The sequence below is a fragment of the Mastigoproctus giganteus genome, chromosome 4 (assembly GCF_048544385.1).
Source record: "Mastigoproctus giganteus isolate SK-2022 chromosome 4, ASM4854438v1, whole genome shotgun sequence".
NCBI lineage: Eukaryota > Metazoa > Arthropoda > Arachnida > Uropygi > Thelyphonidae > Mastigoproctus > Mastigoproctus giganteus.
The window spans coordinates 62,080,544-62,105,074 of NC_143578.1; the positions used below are offsets into that span (position 1 = coordinate 62,080,544).

The window sequence follows — 24,531 nt, forward strand, 5'->3', positions numbered from 1 at the left end:
TGTCTATAGCAAGTGGAGTTTGTTGAGTCTCTTCCTGATTTAAGGAATGCAAGGACTGTAGCATGATACCATTGTTTAGAGAATGTATCTTCTAGGTAAAGTCTATTAAACAGATCAAGGAGTGACTGCAATGATTCAGCACTTAGTTCCTGTATCACTGAATAGTGGATATTATAAGATCCTACCGCACTGCATCTAGATGTTGACATCCTTTTGACGGAAGACCAGTTGTGGTCTTCTGTCAAAAGGATGTCAGAAGGATTTTGACGAATGTTGATGCTAAGAAAGCTCCAGGTCCCGATGGTATTTCTCCACTTGTTCTCAAAACCTGTGCTCCTGAACTTACTCCTATTCTTTGCTGCCTTTTTTCGCTTTCTTATTCCAAAGGTGTTTTTCCTTCTGCTTGGAAATTTGCTCATATCCAGCCAGTTCCTAAAAAGGGTGACAAATCCCTCCCATCCAATTATCGTCCCATTGCAATTACTTCTACTCTTTCTAAAGTAATGGAGAAATCAATTACCCGCCAAATTTTAAACTACCTAGAAACCTTCCGCCTGATCAACGATCGCCAGTATGGATTCTGTCAGTGTCGATCCACTGGTGATATTCTGGTTTATGTTACCCATTTATGGACTAATTCAATGGAAAGGTTCGGTGAAACACAAGTAGTTGCTCTTGACATCTCAAAGGCTTTCGATCGTGTTTGGCTTAAAGGTCTTCTAAACAAGCTTCCATCTTATGGTTTGCCAACTGTTTTTTGCAATTGGTTATCCAGTTTTCTCTCTGATCGCTCACTGAGGGTGATGGTAGATGGCTCTCTGTCTTCTAACTTCTCCACTAATGCCGGTGTCCCCCAAGGTTCAGTTCTTTCCCCCACTCTTTTCCTCTTGTATATTAATGACCTTCTTCCATTGACTGGAAATCCTATCCATAGTTTTGCTGCCGATGATAGCACATTGCATTCCACCTTCCATTTTGAGAAACCTTGTCCTGCTCAGTCAGCTTCATCTTCTAGAAAATCTGCTACCAATTCCTTAAATGCCGATCTTCAGGTAATTCTCCAGTGGGGCAAAGACAACTTAGTTGATTTCAACTCTTCTAAAACTCAGTCTTGTCTTATATCTCGCAAAAAGGATTCTTCTGCTCCTATGCTTATCTTTAGTGACACTCCGATTTCTAGGCAAAATGATATCTCTCTTTTGGGGATTACCCTGACTTCTAATCTCTCTTGGCACAAGCACATTACAAATATTGCTTCTTCTGCATCTAAAAAACTTGGTTTTCTCTTTCGCTCTCGGCGTTACTTTTCTTCCAAACAGCTGCTCACTCTGTATAAATCGCAAATCCGCCCTGCCATGGAATATTGTTCCCACATCTGGGGTGGTGCCCCCAAAACCTCTCTCAGGCTTCTAGATTCCATTCAGAAGAGAGCAGTTAAGTTAATTAACGACTCATCTCTAACAGAGTCTCTCCACTCGCTGTCTCATAGACGTACAGTTTCTGCTGCATGCCTCTTCTACAGATACTTCCATGGGCACTGTTCTTCTGAATTAGCTTCTATAATTCCTGCGCCGACCGGGCTAGCCAGGTGGGTAAAGTGCCTGCCTGGCAACCCAAAGGTCGTGGGTTCGAATCCCGCCTCGGGCTTCGATCAAAGTACTGCAAAAACCTTGGGAGGTGCACTATGGCCACAGAAGCCGATGCGCCAACAACTACAAAAAAAAAAAAAAAAAAAATTCCTGCTCTCTCTTTCAAAACAGTCCGAATCAACTTTTCATCTTCCTCGTTTATTCATTCAACTGCATTTTCTGGAACAACCTTCCTTCATACGTATTTCCTGAAAATTACAGTCTAGAGAAGTTCAAGTCTAATGTCAACAAATATCTTCTTTTGTCTTCTCAACCTCCAACCCAAGCACGGTACTAAGTACTATAGGTTCTAACACCTCTCGTGTTTGGGGTTTATATAAAAAAAAAAAAAAAAAAAAAAAGAGCTCTAAGCAATTTGTGGGTAGTAAATGGTAGGTTATATTGTTCATTCCTTTTGATGAAAAGTTTAATTTTTGTTTGTCTGCATTTGTTTTAAATCTTCTGAAGGTTGGTGTGTAACTTTCTATTACTGATGCTTTGGTAAATGTTTCCCCTAAGATATTGGCAATTTGAACAAGGTCAGAAATGTTTTTCCCCTCCATTCCATGATAGGCACAGGTATCATCTTGTATTTACCACTTATTTTTCTAATTATTTTCCAAAGTTTTTGTGTACGGGTTTTTTGATTGATGGTTGAAGTAAAGCGGATCAAAGCTGCTGTTTTGTTACAGCATCTAACATACCTTGCTCTGGTGCATTTATACTGGATAAGATTAGTTGTAGTTGGACAGCTGCCAAAAGGTATTCCACGCTTTATTTTGCTCTTTTTTAGCCGCATGCCATTCATCACCTGATTTTTGGCTGTACTGGAAATTTTGAAGAGGATTTTGGCATGGTTTTTTCTGCTGCATGTAATATTATTTTTGTGACAGTCAACCACTTCATCGGTTGGGGATTCTTGGATTATTTCCAGGTCAAATTTAGCTAGTTTTTATAGGTCTGCTAATCCACTTTATCAGTGAGGCACTGTGGAATTTTAGTAGGTTGATAAGGGGGCTTGTTTATTAAATTAATTAGTATGGGAAAATGATCACTATGCATTGGATCATTGTCTATTGTCCACTTTAGAGCAGTATACAGGGTTACTGAACAGATATACAAGTCTATTACAGTATTATTAGTTCCAGAAGAAAGATGTTGGTGACCTGTCATTTAGAAGGTTGTTGTCATCTAAACATCGTTCAATTAGTTTTCCTCTTTGATCAATGTGGTTGTTACCAGGGTAGGATTAAGGATGAAATAGGCCCCCAGCCATATTTGAGGCCCCTTTAATATATATATACATATTGCACATACATATAAATACAAATACTACATAGGTTTCTATATTTATATTATGAATAATAATTCCTTCATAAAAATACAATAGGAGGTCAAAAATATTTTGTTTTTTAGATTTTTTAAAGAAATTTTTAACATATTTATTGTACAATGAAAAGGTACAAGAATAAAATTTAGACACTTAAGTTTAAGTATGTTTTTATATTACACATTTTCTTGGTTTATTATTATTATTAGAAATTTTTATCACTACTTTAGAAAATATTTACACTAAAAATGAGGCCCCTCTTCAGGTGAGGTCCCTGGACATGGCCAGTTTGGCTGATGTCCATTTATATCTCCCAGAATGAGGAACGGTGAGGGGTGCTGGGCTATGAGACTATTTAGATCATTTTGTTGAAAGTTATAACTAGGTGGAATGTACAAGGAACATATAGTAATGTGAATGTTAGCAGCTACTCGGACAACTACTGCCTCAAGTGGAGAATTCAGTACAACCCGCTTGGTAGGAACGTGCAAGTTTAGTGGGTTCCATCTTTTCTAAAGATATTATACTGAGACAGTTTTGGCATATCTTGAGGTTTTAAATATGTCTCTTAAAGGCAGAGAATTATTGGCATATATTTAGGGGTAAGATCATATACATCATCAATATTGGCATGGAAACCATGACAATTCCACTGAATTATAGTGTCCATTATTTGTTTCTTGTTAGGCTTTCAGAACGTTTTTGTGTTGTTGAAGTTCTCCGTTTTTCGTTCATATTTTTATCTTTTTTTGGAAAGCAAGGCTTTCCCCGTGTCCAATATCTTCTTCGACAAAAATCGAGGACACCAACACCTGCAGATTTTTCATTAATGTCCATTTAATGGACATTAAATGGACATTAATGAAATGCAAAAAAAATGTCCATTTTTTTTGCATTCTTGGTCCAGGGGGTGTAGTTTTTCCATGTGGTATGGATATTGGTGTATTAACTGCTTGAGTTAGCATTAGTAGAGGCATATGATGCAAGAAAGCAGACTTATGCAGTATCAGCCAAACAAAAGAAAAAAAAAAAAAAATGCTTCCATTTCACCCCTCCATTCATTCCAAATACCTATCCAGCTCAGCCTTAAATTTATTTAGGCTATCAACCTCCACAACAAAGAATGGAAGTCTGTTCCAAGACTTTCATTGGAGGAATGGATAGAGGAATGGCAGCTGACTGCGTTTTGATGCGAAAACATCTATGGTGGTACTGGAGTAAAACCAATTGGTAATGAAATTTTCTTACGGAAATGATGCAATTGACATCACTTCCTAAATGGCACTAACAATGCTAACTTAGTCACTAACGTTGATTCGATAGAGTCAATTCATACTAAGATATGGAAATGAAATCACTTCCTATATGATGCTAACTTGGTCACTAACACTGATTTCGTAAAGCAAGCAGCAAGTAGTAATATTATGCAAGAATAAAAGCTTCAATGCCACCAAAGAAGCCTCTTGTGTTGAAAAGTAAAGAGTTCAAAAACAGAGAACGAAAAAAAAATGCAGACTTTAAGAAAATCTGCTTTTCAAGATTTTGATCATCAACCTTCTAAGTAACATGAGTAAGTAAGTTTCGATTAAACCATTTAAAAATTTAAACGGTTTTGATTCAAGAATGCAACAATAAAGCAATCACTTCTTGCAGTACTTTTTGGTTATGATCTCATACTAGTCTACAAATGGATTTCGCTAACTACTGAATTGTAAAAATACCAAATCTAATAACCTATAAGAGTATTCTGAAGATGGCTAAAACTCCAGCTGAGTGAAATCAAGAAAAGTATGCAAGAATAAAAGTTTCAAAATCACCAAAGAAGCCTCTCATGTTGGCAAAAGAACGAGTTCAAAAACATAGAGAACGAAAAATAAATGCTGAGTTTTATGAACTTTGCTTCTCAAGATTTTGATCAACATCAACCTTCTACATTCACTTCTCATCAATAAGATGGACTTCCTGATACTCCTTGTGCAACACAAATTTTTTCTTGTTCATGAAATTATATTCAAGAACTTCCTGAGATTTCGATCAGGAAGATTAAGTAATGAATTACCTGAGGATTTTCAACAGATTCCTAAACTGGCTAGTCAGTGTTTTTGCTTTATTCTTAACCTCTTACTTTTTGAAGTAATTATATAAAAAAAAGTTTCCATGTGGATGTGAATTCAGACACCTTTAGGAACTATTTTTTTTTACTATGCTTTTAAATTAATACTATTAAAATTATACTGCAACAACCAGCTTCTGTAGGATATCTGTAGGATATCCAAAGTAATTATTTTCCCTGATCCTATTGCAAGGAATCCTGTTCATGTCCCCAGGTGGGCCAGCGCAATCAAAAATTGCTTGGAGAGGGGGATGGACTGCAGGAAAAAAAACTTCATAAACCTAGATTTTTGTATCTTTGAGAGCCCTACTGCTGAAGTTATGGATCAGTGTTTTTGCTTTATTCTTAACCTCTTACTTTTTGAAGTAATTATATTAGATAGTATGAATCAGAGCTGAAATACTCAATATGTTCTACGTTGATAATAATATAAGTAAATTAATAAGAGGAGTTTACCTCAATATAGTACGTGGAACACTTCCGTATGATACCCTCCAGAAATTAAAACGGAAAAAACGAAAAAATCGACAACTTACCGGTACATTAAAGTAATTATATAAAAAAAAGTTTCCATGTGGATGTGAATTCAGACACCTTTAGGAACTATTTTTTTTTTACTATGCTTTTAAATTAATACTATTAAAAATGAAATGTTAATTATTCAAAAACCACTTTTAAAGATTTCTGAATCTGGTTCATAACAACAATTTAAAAAAAAATATTACCTCAGCATGAAGAGACTACATGCTCCAATATCTTGACAACCATATCTTACTCCGTTTATTAGGTAGGGAACAAACCTATGAATGGATCCTTTATCTACAATGCTTCCTGATACTCCTTGTGCAACACGAATTTTTTCTTGTTCACTAAATCAAATCAATAAATCAAGAAACTATGGCCCAACTGTCTTCTTAATTTTGCTATTCTTTAAAATTAGAACTTCACAAATAAACAATAAATGTATCAATTACTGTATCTGGAGGGAAAAAAAAAAAAAGTAGGAGCATATTCTACAGCTAAAAAAGTAAAGAAGAAAAAAGAAAGTTTCTATAAACGTCTCAAGTCCTAATTTTCAAGATATTAATCATAAATTACAAAATATAAAAAGAAACTGAAATAAACCTCTAAAAATGAATAATCTAAGTAATTGTTCAGTGATTCTATTTTTTTAATGAAGCATTCAGAGTGACTGAGCCACAATTCCCTAGCACATCTTATCATTTTAGGCCTATTCTTAATGGTTTGAACATCTTCCAAAATGCAATTTTTTAGTTCCTCTTGTGTGGTAATACATGCAGAATAAACTATGGATTTTGTGTGCTTCCACAAAAAGTAATTTAAGGGTGTGAGGTTCGGAGATCTTGATGGCAACTACACCAGGCCATTCAGACCAATCTATCACTGTTTCTGTATTTAAAAAAACAAGAAACATCACAGGAAAAGTTGGAAAGTAGCTGTCATGCATAAACTACATCCTCTGCCAATTTTCATTGTATTTTATCTGGACTAGAGCAAATATGGTACAATACATGGTATTCATTTATTAATATACAATGAAAGTTATATATATATATATATATATACAGGCAACTCCCATATAGCATGGTACTTCTACAACAGTGTTTCGCTCTAACACGATCGATAAATTGTGGCAATCCTCGCACAACACGGTACTTATATAACATGGTTAGAGAATTGCAACAAATCTCGCATAACACAGTATTTTGAGCGTTTGTATGGGGAAAACCTTGCTATTACGTTGGATGTAATTTTTAAACAATTCCATTCTTTTTTGTTAATCCCTGCTGTTGACTCGTTATGCATAAAGAATTACTGGGGAAAGCCCATATTTTCTTTTTTTTTTTTGGAAAATTCCCATGTTAGGTTCTGTGCTATTGAACTTGTTCTTGTTTGAGACCATAAAAATATTGTGACTTCAAAGCATGCAGTTCGCGACTTAAGGTCATATTGGTTTTTATTTGATCGTTTATAAATTTTTCCAGGTATATATAACTCAACTTTGTTCTTAAGAACTGTATTGGAATAACTTCTTTGTTGTGAATTAAATTCCAGCCCTAAATTATGCCTAAGGAACTTAGGTATAATTTGAGTAACTGCCAATTTATTTAAAGAATAGTTTCTAAATTGTTTTGTGCCAGTCGCAGAAAACTATTTAAAGCGGAAAAATCAAGATTTCAAAGTTTACTATTGGATAATGAGAAAGGCCATCCAAAAGATTTAAGTCATCCAAAATGCTGAAGTAATGTTGTTGTTTTGGTTTTTGGGAGCATTAGCAACTAAGCCCATATTGCTCCGGGAATATGCGGTGGTCATTCCCTTGACCTTTCCGCATCCTCCGTATTTGGTGGTGACGGGCTCGAACCCCGGTCTAATCAAGAAGCGTGTGCTACGCACTGCTGCTCCTTCCCACCTGGCTACGGAGGCTGAAGTAATGTTCCTACCATGTAATACAACTTCTTTAATTCAGCCATTAGATCAAGGCATTATATCTACCTTTAAAACTCATTACATCAGAAAATCATTACAACAGATTTTGGAAAAAATTGATTCCAAATCTATTGAAGCGATGGAGGCATAGAAACATTTCTCAATTGTGGACTGTATTGGAATCATAGCTTTATCACTCAAAGAAGTAAAAACTGTCAACATGTGCATGTTGGAAAAATGTATTGCCAGAGTCAGTTCATTCAGGAAATATGGTTGAACCAGCAGAAAACAGAATCAGTGCAATAGAAGAACTTGCTAAGTTGGTAGGAAGGGAAGATTTTGATGATGTGAATACTGAAAGAAGACATTCAAGACTTACTGGTAGAAAAAGAGGCTGGCAAAGCAGATTTGGTGGATATGGCATCGGAGGTAAACCAAATCAATTCCGAGGATGATAGGGCAGATGAAAATTATGAATTTTCAAATTTTACACTAAAAAGCATACGGGAAGTCATAAACTTAGCTGAGCAATTATAATCTTATTTTTTGAATACAGATCCTTCGACTGAAAGGAACACAAAGTTCAAAAGGGAGTGAGCTTCAAAAATGCTTAGTTCCATACCATGCAATTGACAAATATCTATTAAGCAAAAGCAAACAATCCCAGATTGCTAATTTTTTAAAGAGAGCAGAAGATACATGAAATCTAGATGCTGCAGAAGAAAGTTCAAAAGGTGAAGATGTTCTGGAACAGAGAAAATGTTCTAGTTTGATTGGGCTTAGCAACAGTGAAGAAGTAAGAAAATTAAATGAACATACATTATTTGACATATATGCATCACAGTTTGTAAGATGCGTGCATTCAGTTATTATTATTTTTAATAAAAATTAAGTTTCCGATAGTTATAAAAAAAATTATGTATTTTTGTTAGCTTTTAGAATGTAACCCTCCTTTTTGTACTGGTTCTTAGACCCGTATACCACAGTTTCACACTACACAAGATTTTATAGGAACCTAACTACCGTGTTGTACAAGGGTTACCTGTATATAGAAATACTGATTTAAAAAAAAATGGAAGTAATAATAAAAATCAACAAACATTCTGACAGGACAGAGTAGATATATATATTTACCTAGCGAAGAAAGCAGAATTTTAATACTATTTTTGCAGAAAACGTAAGTAAGTCATTTCTGAGAGTCTTGTTGGTAAAAAATAAACACTTAATAAGATTATCCCCAAAAAGATCACAAACATTAAAGGAAAAGGTATGTTGATAATGGGTACTGAAAACCACGTGGGTTTTCTTCAGTCCAGATATGAATGTTTGTCCTTGTGTACCAATTAATGTCCTTGTGGTTCTTGCCCTTAAGAGGGCAAGAACCACAAGGACACTACTAACTACAACTGCAAAGAGAAAGACTGCCTACCTTGGACATATTATAAGAGGCCCACAATATGACCTGCAGAGACTAATCCTGCAATGGAAGATTAAAGGCAAAAGAGCAAAGGGAAGACAAAGAAAAAAGTGGCTTGATAGTATCAAAGAATGGAGAGGGGATCTTACGACACAAGAACTATTTCACAAAGCAAGAGACAGAACTGGCTGGAAAACGTTGGTCTACAACGTTCAAATTGAATACGGAACCTGAAGAAGAAGAGGCATTTGAGCATGCGCTGATGAAGTGGTCGCCTGATTGGGCCCTTCAAAGTTATGTTCTGGACGGCAAATAGATCTATGCTGCTAGGCAGTGTGTACTCAGATTTAAGGATGCATGCAAGCTTGAATTGCCCTCTGAAAACATGCCATTTGGCAAAAATTAATTTTCACACTCCTGCTCTCATGCTGATGGGACATAATTTAGGGATGCCATTTCGTCAGCTATTTCAACACCCGAGCTAGCCTCGGGTGTCGAAATGCATGGAACTGATGTGAGCTGTCAGTTGCGCCCGCATTTGCCCCAATACCAAGGCGTTCCTACGCTACTGCTTGTGAAAGAAGACATTTGTACAGCACAAAGCACTTTCCAGGTGTTTTTGGATAACAAACGGAGAGAGCTTACTGAGAGGCTGATCTGCAAGAGACTGCATTATTAGAAATGCAGGACAATTTGTCGCTGAGGAAGTGGTTTTCAACCTCTTGGGTTGCGACGTGTTATGCTCATTGTCTAACTCTGGCCGAGAGCTTGTCGGCTCGAGAGGCATGTTGATCCATGTTTTCTCCTTTTAGCCCTTGGCAGATTAGCTTTTCTGCCAAGATTTCTGGCCCCACCATGGGGAGACAGGAGCAGTGCCCGGTGTGACCAAGCGTAGAGTAGTAAGTGTTAGTAAAGGAAATATGAAAAATAAAGAAAGGTAGCTTTTCTTTCTTGCTCTGTACAAGTACTTTTTGTGACAGTAGCTGATATTAAAAAAATAAATTTCTTAAGGACAGGAACTTAATATAACTTTAAATCGCTTTTAGATAATCACTCTCTAAGCATAGAGAAAACGCTCGATCACAATCGCTTGGAACCCGGGGCCATCTGGTTTGGACAGAGGTGGTAGCAGAGATGGGCAAAAGTTGCGGCCAATAGCTTTGGCAAGAGACCAGAATGCTCGGCTACCATTAGGGCAAGAAGCAAGTTTTCTACTCTTAGCCTGTTCAAACTCTAGTTTGGACTGATTAATAACTGCTTTACAATTGCTGCGAGCTTTGGTGTAGGCAGAAAATGAAACTGGAGAATTAGAAACAAGCCAATTATGATATGCAACATTCTTCTCTTGAACAGCCTTAGCACATTTATTGGAAAACCAAGGTTTAGATAAAGGACGAGATTTTAAAGTGGAGTGTGGAATAAAGGATTCCATTCCTGCAAGAATAATTTCACTGACACGATCTGAGCAAACATTGACATCAGAAGTTTTGAAACAGTAATCCGACCAAGGAAAAGAAGTCTCGCAGGTCATCCCATTTTGCATTCTTGTAATGCCAAACAACACGAGGTTGGGAATAGCCATGAGATAAAGGTTCCATTGGAGAAGAGACAATCACCAAGTTGTGATCTGAAGTGCCTTAAGGACCTCTCACTTCAACCATATACGTAGAAGGGTTGTTTGTGAGAAAAATATCAAGCGTATTGGCTGTATGATTAGGATTGTCCGGTATCCTTGTAGGTAAATGAACAATCTGTGCAAGGTCATTAGTAATTGCAAAAGCCTCAGCATCTCGACCAGCTGGGTCGGTGTGACTAGAAAACGGAAGCCAGCTGGAGTTGTGAACATTAAAATCACCAAGGAAAATTACCTCACTGTTAGGAAAGTTGGACTGGAGAAAGCCAAGTTGCAAAGAGAGGAAATCAAAGAGCTCCAAGTGATTAGTGTAGTTGGGAGAACGGTAGAGACAACAGATGAATTTGACACAATGAGGTAGAGAGATTTTAAGCCAGAGAAGGTCAAAGAGAGGAGATTCCAAATTACCAAGTCTTTGACAGGGAATATCAGAACTGACATATGCACAAGTACCACCTTTGAGGTGAAAGGAATCATACAGCGAATAATTTGGGCATCTGAGATGAGCAGTAGTTGAATCAACCGATAACTGAGATTCTGTCAGAAAAAGTACATGGGGTTTGGCAGACTGCAAGTGGAAATGGACATCGTTGAGATTAGAATTGAGACCACGTATATTTGTTGCCATTATAACGCTGAAATATCTCATGCATGCCAGTTATTAATATTTAAAATTTTCATAACATAACTTAAAAGCTAAAAGGGCATTAATTATACTACAAAACCACCTCAGAAAATTAGTGCAATAATCAAGGTTATGCTTGGCAAGGTGCAATTCTGCTACCAGAGTACCAAGATACCCTAGCACAATCACATCAGAAAAAATCATAATGTTTGGCATAAAGGTCTTCTAAATAAGCAATAAACTTTCATCTTATGGCTTGCTAACTGTTTTTTGTAATTGGGTATCCAGTTTTCCCTCTGACTTTTCACGGCAGGTGATAGTTGATGGCTCTCTGTCTTCTAACTTCTCCACTAATGCTGGTGTACCCCAAGATTCAGTTCTTTCTCCCATTCTTTTCCTCTTGTATATTAATGACCTTCTTCCATTGACCAGAAATCTTACCCATAGTTTTGCTGACGATTGCATATTGCATTTCACCTTCCAGTTTGAGAAATGTTGCCTTGCACAAACATTTCAACTTCTCAAATATCCAATACCAATTCCTTAAATGCTAATCTCCAAGTAGTTCTCCAGTGGGGCAAAGATAACTTAGTTTATTTCAATCCTTCTAAAACTCAGCCCTGTCATATATTGCAAAATGAATTCTTCTACTCCTATGCTCAATCTTCGATGACACTCTGATTTCTAGGCAAGATCATACATCTGTATTGGGGATTACCTTCACTTCTAATCTCTCTTGGCCTAAGCACATTCACATATATTGCTTCCTTTGCATCTAAAAAACTGGGTTTTCTCTTTCGCTCTTGGATTATTTGTGATTTGTACAGAGCGAACAGCCGTTTCTTCCAAACACCTGTTCACTCTGTACAAATCGCATAATATTGTTCCCACATCTAGAGTGATGCCCCAACAACTTCTCTCAGGTTTCTACATTCTATTCAAAAGAGGAAGGTTAGGTTAATTAATGACTCATTTCTAACACAATCTCTTCACTCTGTTTCTTAGACATTGTTTCTGCTGCATGACTTTTCTATAGATACTCCCATGGGCACTGTTCCAAACTGGCTTTTATAATTCTCACTCTCTCTCTCTCTCTCTCTCTCTCTCTCTCTCTCTCTCTCTCTCTCTCTTTTCACAAGCAGTCAGAACACATGCCTCAACCAATCAACATTCTTTTACTGTCCAACTTCAAATTCAGAACCAACTTTTCTTCTTTCTCATTTATTCATTCAACTTCCGTTCTCTGGAACAACCTTCCTTCATATGCATTTCCAGAAAATTACAATCTACAGAAGTTAAAATCTAATGTCAACAAATATCTTCTTTCATCTTCTCAACCTTCAACCCATGCACGATACTAAGTACTATAGGTTCTAACACTTCTCGTGTTTGGGGTTTTCATAAAAAAAAAAAAAAAAAAAGTGTTCCACCACCAAGCCAGTCTATGCATGAATCATTCCATAGAACTTAGTCAGCATGCACATTCTTTTTCACATCAACCTTTTGATTAATTCTACTAGAATTTTAGTTAAGTTGAATTCTAGTTATAAACTGCTCACTTCTGAAGTGTTGGCAATTGAATGGTTTCAGTGAAATCTACAGCTTCAAGTTCTTAATGTTAAACTATGGCAAATTTCACAGATATGGTGGCTAAATCATACTGAATAGTCAAACCATGCATCATCAAAACTGCAGCAACTCTTTTAACACAGCTTCCTCTCAAAGAAAACTTGAAGTCACTGATGAACCATTGGTAGGAGGTGCACTGGGAGGAGGAGGTTCCAGAGGATTTAGAATTTAGGATTTAGTTATTTGGAATTGTAGTTTTTTAATTTCTTCCATATAATTGTCACTTTCATGCTTTAACCAAGCAGCCAGGAAGCAAATTCGGTTTCTTCAAAAAGGCATGATCATTACAGGCAAATTGTTTGTGCATATTTTGTGCAAACAATTGATATTAAATGATGCTGGAAGGGGAAGGGAAGAGGATAAATTCCAACTAAGGGAAAAGAAATAGGATTATAAGGAAGTTTTCCTTCAGCCACCTGTTAATCACTGAAATAAATTGATTTGTGGATAGTTGAAATGTGAGGAAAAACACACTACGGTAGCAGAACAGGACTGAAAGAAATTAAAAACATTTATAAATAGCCCTTTGATTGAGAGTCAGTAAAGCCATAATGGTCTTAATTTCTTGATGCACTGTTGTGTCACTTTAGTTATGGTGCATTTTTAAATATGCATAAATTCATCTGAATATAGAAAGTATTTTTGTAAGATTGGTTAATTTCTCTTGTGTATAGTGTACAAATGCTGATGAGCCAAAACATTATAACCATCTACCTAATATGATGTTGGTCCTCCACGTGCAGCCAAAACAGCTCATACCTGGCAAAGCATAGATGCTACAAGATTTCTAAATGTGTCTTGCAGTATCTGGTACTAATGTGTAACCAGCAGATCCTTTAACTCCTGTAAGGTTCGTGGTTGAGATGCCGCAGATCAGAGTTACTGTTCCAACACAAACCACAGATGCTCGATGGGATTGATGTTTGGGGAATTTGGAGGCCAGGGCAATACCTGGAAGTCTTCCTCATGTTCCAGGAACCAGTCTCGAACAATCCGGGCGGTGTGGCATGGCACATTATCCTGCTGAAAGACGGCACCGCCAGAGGGAACGTCCATTGCCATGAAAGGGTGTACCTGGTTTGTTTGTTTGTTTGTTTAGATTTTATTGGCGCATTAGCATCTAAGGCTATAATGCGCCAAGACCAGGTAATATATAAAAATTTATCCTTTCAGTGACCTAAGTAATTAGGTCACCATATCCAGATATATAATAAAAGCTTATCAATAAAAGAAATAACAATAACGTATAAATTTTAAATACGTGTAAAAACCTTTATTGATTTAAAAAAGCTAAAAACAGCAGACACATTGTCATTGTCAGATAAAATCTGACTGAGTGTATACGGCTCAGTCAGATGGTTAAAAGCGGTAAAACGGATATTGCTAAAATCTGGACAGTCAATTAAAAGGTGTCTGATAGTTAAAACTGTGCCACAGGACTCACACATAGGAGGGTCATCAGCCCTCAGCAAAAACGAATGAGTCAAATGACTGTGTCCTATGCGGGTCCGGGCAAGAACAACTTCCTCCTTACGATTCCTGCGCAGACTAGACTGCCACGGTTCAATTACAGGCTTTATACGATATAATTTATTCGCAGTCTGTCTATTCCACGAATCCTGCCATTGGGAGTGTATTTTCTCGTGTATTATTTGCCTGTAGTCTGTATAGGGGACTGACAGGCAGCGGATATTACTGGGAATTGCTGATTTGGCTGCGGTGTCAGCCAAATCATTTCCCTTAATCCCAATGTGGCTAGGAATCCAGCAGAAGCGGTTATCATATTCACGTTCACGGAGGAAGTGAATCTTCTGCTGAATGCTAGACAGAACTGGATGAGAATTAAATCTCACGGTTATTAAAGCCTGTAACACACTAAGAGAATCAGAATATAAAATGAACCGTTGGTATTGGCATTTACTAATGTGATCCAAGGCTAACTCTATAGCGTGCAGCTCTGCAGTAAATATACTGCATTCGGAGGGAATCTGCTCCGATGTAGTGGTGTCTTTAAAGACAGCAGCAGATCCCACATATGATTCCGACTTCGAACCGTCTGTGTAAACTGGCACGAAGTCAGAATGTTCAGCTCGGTGTGCTGAATGAAGCTGCAGGTAGACCGATGATGGAGTGTCCGACTTTCCCCAGTTTTTAAGGGACAAGTCACATACTGGAATACGAGCATGCCAGGGTGGAAGGGGTTGCTTCGGTGTTTGGGCAACCTTGTCTACCTTGATATCAAATTCTATAAGTAGCTCTTGGAGGCGAATACCAAAAGGACGATTAGCAGTCTTACGGGTATTGTACAAATTTTCCCATCGTGGCTCGAAAACGGATAGCCACGTAGGATGGTCTGGCAGGGATTTCAGTTTAAAAGCGTAGTTTAGAGACAACTGCTTACGTCGAAGCGATAACGGTGGTTCGTTTGCTTCAACGTATAAACTCTGGACAGGAGATGTTCTATATGCTCCGGTAGCGATACGAAGAGCCTGATGATGCACAGGGTCCAGCCATCGAAGGGCACTGTCTCTGGCTGAAGAGTATACCTGGGACCCATAATCAAGTTTGGATCGCACAAGTGCACGGTAGAGCCGAAGAAGCGTGCATCGGTCCGCTCCCCAAGATGTAGAGGAGAGCGAGCGGAGAATATTAAGCCCGCGTGTGCACTTCGTGCGAAGTTGACGGATGTGGTGCAGAAAGGTCAACTTTTTATCAAATACGAGTCCCAAGAATTTTGTGTCCGCTGCTACTGGAATAGCATTTTGTCCGAGCATTAATTCAGGTTCAGGATGAAGATTACGCTTACGACAAAAATGTACGCAAACGGTCTTCTCCGGCGAGAACCTGAAGCCATTTGCAAGTGCCCAGGAGTTGAGGCGGTCAATGGCTTTCTGCAGTTGTCTTTCAATAACCCTCATGTTGCATGACTGACAAAAAATGCTAAAGTCATCAACATAGAGGGCACTGTTTACAGTTGGAGGAAGTTGTTCTGTGATGGAGTTTATTTTGATGGCGAAAAGCGTGACACTTAATACTGATCCTTGTGGTACTCCCTCCTCTTGGCTGAAGGAGCGAGAGAGTGAGGATCCCACACGAACTTGGAAAGATCGATTGGCTAAAAAGTTTTGAATAAACACGGGGAGATGCCCTCTAAGGCCTAGGCTGTGCAAATCTTTTAATATGCCAAATCTCCAAGTTGTGTCATACGCTTTCTCCATGTCAAAGAACACCGACACCAAGTGTTCGCGTTTTAGGAAAGCATCCCGGATGGATGTTTCCAATCTAATAAGATGGTCCAAAGTGGACCGGTTCCTTCGGAAGCCGCACTGGAGGTTGGAGAGAAGGTCATTTGATTCTAAATACCAGATTAAACGAAAATTAACCATTCTCTCCAGTATTTTGCACAGACAGCTGGTCAGAGCAATAGGACGATAATTGGTGGTGATTTTTGGATCCTTTCCTGGCTTGGGAAAGGCAAGAACGATTGCCTTTCGCCAGGGGTCCGGAAACTGCCCTTCAATAAAGATTCTGTTATACAGAAGGAGCAGACAATCCATAGATTTTGGTGAAAGATGTTTAATCATTTCATAATGAATGCCATCTGGTCCAACAGCACTTGCTTTGGAAAGAGTGAGGGCTCTTTTCAGTTCCTCTACAGTCAATGCCCCGTTGTAGGGATAGAGGCCCTTGGACTTGAAATTAAGTGCCTCTTTTTCCATTTTATGTTTTAGGACCAGGAACTCTGGGGAATACGAAGATGTTGCGGAGATGTTAAAGAATGTTTCCCCAAGAGCATTGGCTATTGCAGTTGGATCTGCAATAGCGCATCCATTATAATCTAGGATTGAAGAAGGGTGTGATGTATATTTTCCCTTCATTTTCCGGATTTTATCCCAGACTACCTTAGAATTGGTAGCCTGGTTAATAGATGATGTGAAACGGATCCATGATTCCTTTTGACTCTGCCGGCGAATGTAGCGTGCTTTGGCTCGTGCACGTTTGAAGGCTATAAGGTTGTTCGTGGTAGGATATCGGCGAAATATCCCCCACGCTTTGTTTTGAGCCTTTTTTGCTGCTGTGCATTGTGAATTCCACCAAGGTTTGGGAAATGGTGGAAACCGGGCTGATGTTTTTGGGACAGCATTAGCAGCTGCTTGGACGATGATTTCTGTGATGTACTTTACTGCATCATTGATCGGCTCTTGACTGACTGTGCTAAGATCGAAATTTGCCTGATGTTGGAAGGCAGTCCAGTCAGCCTGATCAATCTTCCACCGTGGTAACCTAAAAGGAAGACATGGTCTCCCACTGTGTAACAAGGTTATCACAGGGAAGTGATCGCTTCCGTATGGATTCTCCTCCACTTCCCAAGTGAGTGAAGGGAGTAGAGAAGGGGAGCAGATAGATAGATCAATGGCAGAAAAGGTACGGGTAGGCGTGAGGAAGAAGGTGTTTGTTCCAGTATTTAGAAGGGAAAGGTCATTGTCATTGAGCACACGCTCAATGACTCGTCCCCTTCCGTTGATGTTAGCACTACCCCACAGGGTGTTATGTCCATTAAAATCCCCAAGAAGTAAGAAAGGGGGAGGCAACTGCGTTACAAGATCATCAAGGTCTTCCTGGGAGATGTCAGTCCCAGGTGGCAAATAAATAGAGCAGACCGTTAATAAAAATCCCACTGTAAGGCGAATTGCAACAGCCTCTATGCTGGTTGTAATTAGCAAGGGCTGAACTGGGGTCTGATTACTCACAAGGATAGCCACTCCTCCATGAGCAGGACCATCCGCAATTCTATCCTTACGAAAGATTGTGATGTTATACATGGTGGGGTCATCATTTGCTTTTAGATAAGTCTCCTGCAAGCAAAAGCAAACTGGCTCGTGCTTTTGCAGGAGGGCCTTGATGTCATCAGTATTTCGCCGGAATCCACGACAATTCCATTGTAGGAATTTAGCCATTATTTTGGCTTGGTGGGTCCATCAGGCGGCTTCCGAAGTGCTGAGGGCTTACTTTTATCAGTCTTGGCTTTATCTTTTTTGGGGAAGAATGGACGCTGTCCCGTGTCCATTTCTTCCTCCGCAAAGAGTTCCAAGACTGATTCATCCGGTACCTCCTTGTGCTGGACATCCATTGTTTCTGTTTTATCTGTTAGCTCTTTACCACTTGGTTTTGGTAGTGGTGGAGCACTCGGAGGTACGGATATAGGAGTGGCAGCTGACTGCGTTTTTTTGGTGGGCTTTTGTGTACTCAATAAATAGCGTGCAATCGGAGTGAATGACTCTTTTGGTGGTACAGTCATCTCTGTTTGTGTACCGATAGTGCACTTCGCAGAAACCTTCTGGGCATATGAAGGTTTCCCGCTATTTATTGGTTGCATGCGTCTTCTGGCCTCTGGGTAGGAGATATTCAGCTCTGTTTTTAGTTTTTGGATCTCTTTTTCATCCTTCCACCGCTGGCATGCTCTGGAGTAGGCAGGGTGCTCTCCTTGGCAATTTATACAGATCGGTTTGGAAGCTGAACATTCCTTGCTCTCGTGGTCTTTAACACCACATCGAGCACAGGCAGGGTTACCACGACAAGCCGTTTGTGAATGGCCGTATTTTTGGCATTTAAAACACCTCAGTGGGTTTGGGATGTAAAGCCTCACTGGGCAGTTTAAATAGCCTGCCTTGATGGAACTTGGAGGCCGTGGGGTGTTAAATGTTATGATGAGAACTCGGGTAGGGACGAGATTCCCATCCTTCCGCATTGATATTCTCTTGACAGCCGTCACTCCTTGGTCTTTTAGTTCAGAGCAGATCTCTTCCTCAGAGACATGAAGAAGATCCCACTCTGAAATGACTCCTCGTGAAGAGTTCAAAGTTCTGTGGGGTGTTACAATGATCGGTATTCCCCCTATGGATGTCGCGTTCAGGATTCTTTCTGCTTGCTTTGTATTTGAAGCTTCAATTAACAGATCGCCAGAACGCAGCCGTTTTACAGATTTTGGTGATCCTGCCAGCCCTTCTAATCCTTTCTGGATAAAGAAGGGTGACATCTTCCCAATTGACTGCTCTCCGGTAGAATGGAGAATGAGGAAAAGCGGTGTTATAGATGGTGTTTTATCCTCAGTTCTGGCTCTTTTTGCAGAATTGCTCTCACTCTCATCTGATCGATTAGGTAGGGGCCTTGTTGGGGCCCCAGAAGAAGGATTTAAATTACTCATGAGAGTAAAGGAAAAATGTCTGATGCCTAAGTACCTCACCCACCACGGAGCCCTACGAGGGGGCGCCCACTCGTGAACTAGCAGGTACTGCGTACACGAATGGGACGCCGAGTTCGCTTAGAACACCATACCCACGTTACCAATAAGTCTTTATCCCGTCCCAGGACCATAGGGAGGGAGACTTATTGGAACGCAGTTGACCCTAGCAGTATAATACCACCCGCCGATTGATCCCAGTCGAGCCGGTCCGGGACCACCCGTCTCGTCGAAGCAGGGGCCAAAGTGGTGTATTAAGGCTAGGCCCCTCAACCACCAGGATCCCCCTTTCCGCTTCCACGGGTCGCGGCGCACGGCTGCACACGCCGGATTCCAACGATGTAACCCTGGAACCAAGGTATGGGCGTTAGATCCCAGTGATGCTAATCTGGAAGCCCAGCAGCATCACTGGGAGGTCCCCTCACCACGTACAGGTGCCCACGTCGAGGGGGGGTGTACCTGGTCAGCAATGATGTTTAGGTAGGTGGTAGATGTCACAGTGGCTGGCACATGGATGACCCAACAGAACATTGCCCAAAGCATAGCCGCCACCGGCTTGTTTTCGTCCCATGGTGCATCCAGGAGCCGTCACTTCCCCTGGTAAACGGCACACACACTCGGCCACCCACATGGTGCAACAGGAAACATGATTCATCAGACCTTCTTCTGATCGCTGAAACGTCCAGTTTCGATGCTTGCAGGTCCATTGTAGGCGCTGCTGCCGGTGAGCCGTGGTTAGCAGGGGCACTCGGAGTGGCCTTCAGCTAGGCAGCCCCATTTTCAGCAGGGTTCAACGTACTGTGTGTTGTGACACATTACTCCCGTCACCAGCATTCCAATTATCAGCGAGTTGCACCACAGTCATCCTTCTGTTGCCATGTACCATCCGGGAGAGCCTTCGCTCACCTCGAGCATTGATATGCCGTGGTCATCCAACACCTCGCCAGCAGTTCATGGGTTCCCCTCCTCAGAACACTTTCAGTAGGTACTAACCACAGCTGACTGTGGGCACCCCACCAGCTGTGCTGTTTCGGATATGCTCTGACCCAGTCGTCTGGCCATTAAAATTTGGCCTTTGTCAAACTTAAGTCCGCTGCCTTTCTCATCTGAAGAACAAAAGTAACACTGATTAACGGAGCTCAGTATCAGGTGTTTTTTATAGTGTCCTGACCCAAGCACGTGCCATAGTTCACCTGTATTTGCTTCGATTTGCATAATGACTCGTTTGTCAATGTTTTGGCTCATTGGTGTATTTCCTTATAAAGAGTACTGAAATTTTTCTCTATTTTTTTTCTGTTTGTTCTATCTCAGATTCAGTGCTTTCAAGATCTGTTGTAACTGCTAAAACATGTAAACCAGGTTGAACCTTTATCACTTTTCTGAACACTCAGTTGAATTCTAAATTTGTAAGTCCCCTTTGCTGTACATGGTAAATGGGTTCATTGTTATGCATACTTTAAGCAAAATAAAATAAAGCTGAAATTAAACCTTCCATCACATGTTAGTTTGGTCTTCTCTAAATTCACCTTACATTTTTATTTTAATATTTTAGTTTGAATAGTACTAATATAACATTTTACAAGTGATAGTTATTCCATAAGACTTAATTTTGTATTTCTTAATGTCTTTGTTTTTCCAAAGTCCAAAATTCATGGTGCACCAGATGTGACAGGTAGCTACTATCTTTGGTCTGTAAAGCTTATTTATTATGTTTGTCACAGAGGCTGTTCTGAGAAGTCATAATTACAGTATTCAGCCTCACTTAATTAAGATGGAGAACAGGTAACCTCATTATCTGAGCAGTTTGTTATTTGATTTTTAGGAGCATTAGCAACTAAGGCCATATTGCTACGGGATATGCGGTGGTGACGGGCTCGAACCCCGGTCTAATCAAGAAGCGTGTGCTACGCACTGCTGCTCCTTCCCACCTGGCTACGGAGGCACCCATCTGAGCAGTAAGTTTCATAATAAAAAAATAAATAATAAAAAAAAAAATTAAAAAAGAATGTTGTGTGTAACCTTTACCTTTGGAAGTACCGGTCTCTACTTCCATGACCCTCAAGAGATTCCATTGCATCTAATGAGCCCATTCCTCTGTACTTCTTAAGTCGAACACCATCAGAAAAAAAATATTCTCCTGGTGATTCTGTTGTGCCTGCTAGTAATGATCCCATCATTACTAAAAGGAAACAAAAAATGCACATAAGAAAATGAAAATCATAAACTGAAATCAACGAAGACTGATTTTTCAAATTCATGTAATTTAGATTTTAAAAATAAATAAAGAGACTGGTTAGTCAAATTGCTTAGTTCGGCTACAGCTTTAATCATTTGAAATGGACTGAATGTACCCAAAGCAGACAGAGTACAAGCAAGAACAATGTGCTCTCCATGGTTTCTGCATAGATCATATTTCCAGAGTTTGATTACTGGTTTTATCTGATATAGCTTTTTTGTGACCTGTCCATGACATGATTGTTGCCATTGGAAGTCTAACCGATTACAGATTATCTGCCTGTAATCTGTATAGGGAGCTAACTGGTTTGTTAAAGAAACTATTGTTCTGGGGTTGTGTTGACTTGGCTGTAGCAACTGCCAGTTCATTATTGCAGATTCCAATATGGCTTGGGATCCAGCAGAAATGTATGTCAAGTGAACATTCAGAATGAGAATGTATTCACCTGCTGAAATGGGACAGAATGAGATGAGGATTGTACCAAACTGCTCATAAGGCCTGTAATGCACTTAAAAAGTCACCATGATTAAAGTGTACATCACACACCTTTGTAGGTTATAATGTGGTCCAAAGCTAACTCTATAGCATACAACTTTGCTGTGTGTGTATATACTGAATTCATCAGGAATCTTCTCAGATATAGTAATAACAGCAAATCAGACAGATGATTCTAACTTCAAGCCATCAGTAAAGACAGGCAAAAAGTCAGTATTCAGCTTGATGGGCAGTGTAGACAATAAAGTGCAAGCCTTTCTTCAGTAATTAATGGAAGGTTGCATGATGTCTGCTGAGCATGCCACAGTGAAAAGGGATGCCTTGGTGACTGAGCAATATTTCTACTGTGATGTTAAGATCTCTGAATAGCTCTTGGACAAGAATACCAAAGGTCTGGTGGGCAGTCTGATGAGCATTACATAGATATTCCCATGGCTCTAAGACGTCCATGTGGGGATTTTGGTTTAAAGGTATACTGTGGAGATGATTGCTTACACCTAAGCAACAAGGGCAGTTCAGTCGGTGCTGTATAAACTCATGACAGGAGATGTTCTAAATGCTGCAGTAGCAAAGCAGATGGCCTGGTGGTAGATGAAATCTAGCTATCAAAATATGCTGTTTTTAGTTGAGGTGTACCTGGGATGCATAATTTAGTTTAAGACATCACAAGTGCATGATAAATTCAATGTTGAGTGCAACAATCTGCTTCCCAGTTGGTAGACAAAACAGCATGTGGGAAGTTCAGCCCCCCCCCACCTGAAATCACCATTAAGCAGAGTTGAGTCAATTAATGGCATTCCGCAATGTCTTTTGATGAACCTCATGTAACAGACTGCATAAAAATACTGAAGTCACAAAAAATAGGGCACTTATCACAGCTGAAAGTTGCTCAAAAATAGAATTAACTGTAATAGCAAATGTGCAAGTGTTGCAAACATTTAAAATCAGTTGCTGGGGAACTCTACTTTTAGTAAAAAGACTGAATGAGAGAGAGAGAGAGGACCCATACAAACTTGGAATGAGACGAATGGCTTCTAAATACCATGAAGTGAGCATTGACCATTCTTTCCACAATTTTGCAAAAGCAGCTGGTCAGAGCAATAGGGCAATAATTGTTCAGGATTTTTGAATCCTTTCCTGGTGTGGGAAAGGCAAACATGATTGTTTTATGGCAGGATTCTATAAAAATCCTCTTCAAGACAGATTCTATTACATTGACAGAGCAGGCAATCTGTACATTTGGAAGAAATAAGTTTAATAATGGGTGTCATTTAGCCTAATGGCACTTGAGAGAGAGAGAGAGAGAGAGAGAGAGAGAGAGAGAGAGAGAGAGAGAAGAGAGAGAGAGAGAGAGAGAGAGAGAGAGAGAGAGAGAGAGAGAGAGATGAGAGAGAGAGAGAGAGAGAGAGAGAAAGATTTGTTGTTGTTTTTTTGGTGCAAGGGCTACTTAGGCATATTGCACCTATCAATATTATAAATGTTACACATGCATGGTGACTGTTATGGCATTACTCAAAAACGATCATATAATTTCATAAAGTGCAGCAGATTAGCGTTGTTACCTATGACATGGCAGAGTGTCAAGGGTTCTTTAAGGTTTGGCAGAAAGCTAAAAGAGACTTGGCAGGCAGTGGTGTATAAAGTACACTCAACAAGAATATGCTTCACTGTAAGTGGAGAGTTGCACTGTGTGCATTATGGAGGATCATTACCTGCGAGGAGATAAAGGTGGGTAAGATGACTGTGGCCAATTCAGGCCCTGGTTAAGATTACTTACTCCCTTCTGTTTATACGGAAACTGGAGGTCCATAATTGCGGTTCAGGTTTTATTTGGTGGAGTTTATTATGCATTTGGGCTTGCCATTGAATTCTCCATTGTTCTCTACACATTCTTCGTATGTTACTTTTGTAGTCAAGATACGGAACATAATACTGTGATAATTCTCTGTTGGATGGATGTTTAGCGGCATAGTCCGCACATTCGTTTGCTGGTATCCCAGCATGGCCTGGAATCCAGCAGAAAATGACCACTCGCTGGAGTTCATGGAGATGCATCAGTTTGAATTTTATGAACTTTATTAAAGGATGTGTTTGAGAAGAAGTATTCTGAAAAGCTAAAATAAAGCACACTCTGGGAGTCTGTGTATATCATGCTTTTTTGGATGGGCAGATGGAGAATATTTTCTATTGCACGTTTGATGGCACACAATTCAGCTGTATAGCTGCTGCATTCATTGGGAAGTGATATGGAGAAGGTTTTATGAGGGAAAATGGCTGCTGCACCCACTCCACTTTCAGATTTTGACCCATCAGTATATATTTTTGTAAAATGCAGGTAATTTTGTTTGTGGGCAATATGGAGTTGTATATTGACATTTGCAAGAGAGTGCTTTCCCCAGTTTAGATAATAACTGTCACAGGGTGGTTTAATACAGGACCACGGGGGATCCATACTATTTGAATCTTGAAGAACTTTGTCAGGATGTATATTCCAAGTTTGCGATAATGCCTGAGCTCTGAGAGCAGAAGGCTGAACTGCACTGGGTTTATTTCTATAGAACATTGTGAACTGAGGGTCATTAAGTATTGGCCTAATGGGATGGGTAGGTAGACTTTGGATTTTAGCTATATAGTTGAGAAGTAACATCTTTCTCCTAAGGCTTAGAGGAAGTTCATGAGCTTCAATGTAAAGACTTTGAACTGGCAAAGTTCTATAAGTGCCCACAGAAATCC

At 39.6% G+C, this 24,531-nt stretch overlaps 1 protein-coding gene across 1 annotated transcript in view; it reads right to left on the bottom strand.

The window, feature by feature from the left end:
- The window catches only part of LOC150086779 (inosine-5'-monophosphate dehydrogenase 1a-like), a 199,643-nt gene that overhangs the window by 16,436 nt on the left and 158,676 nt on the right, over positions 1–24,531 (bottom strand). The window contains exons 12-13 of the mRNA XM_090371573.1: positions 21,093–21,246; positions 5,797–5,940 (exon numbers count right to left, since the gene is read on the bottom strand). Coding sequence (XP_090227699.1) covers positions 5,797–5,940; positions 21,093–21,246 — 298 coding nt within the window. The remainder of the gene's footprint in view (positions 1–5,796; positions 5,941–21,092; positions 21,247–24,531) is intronic.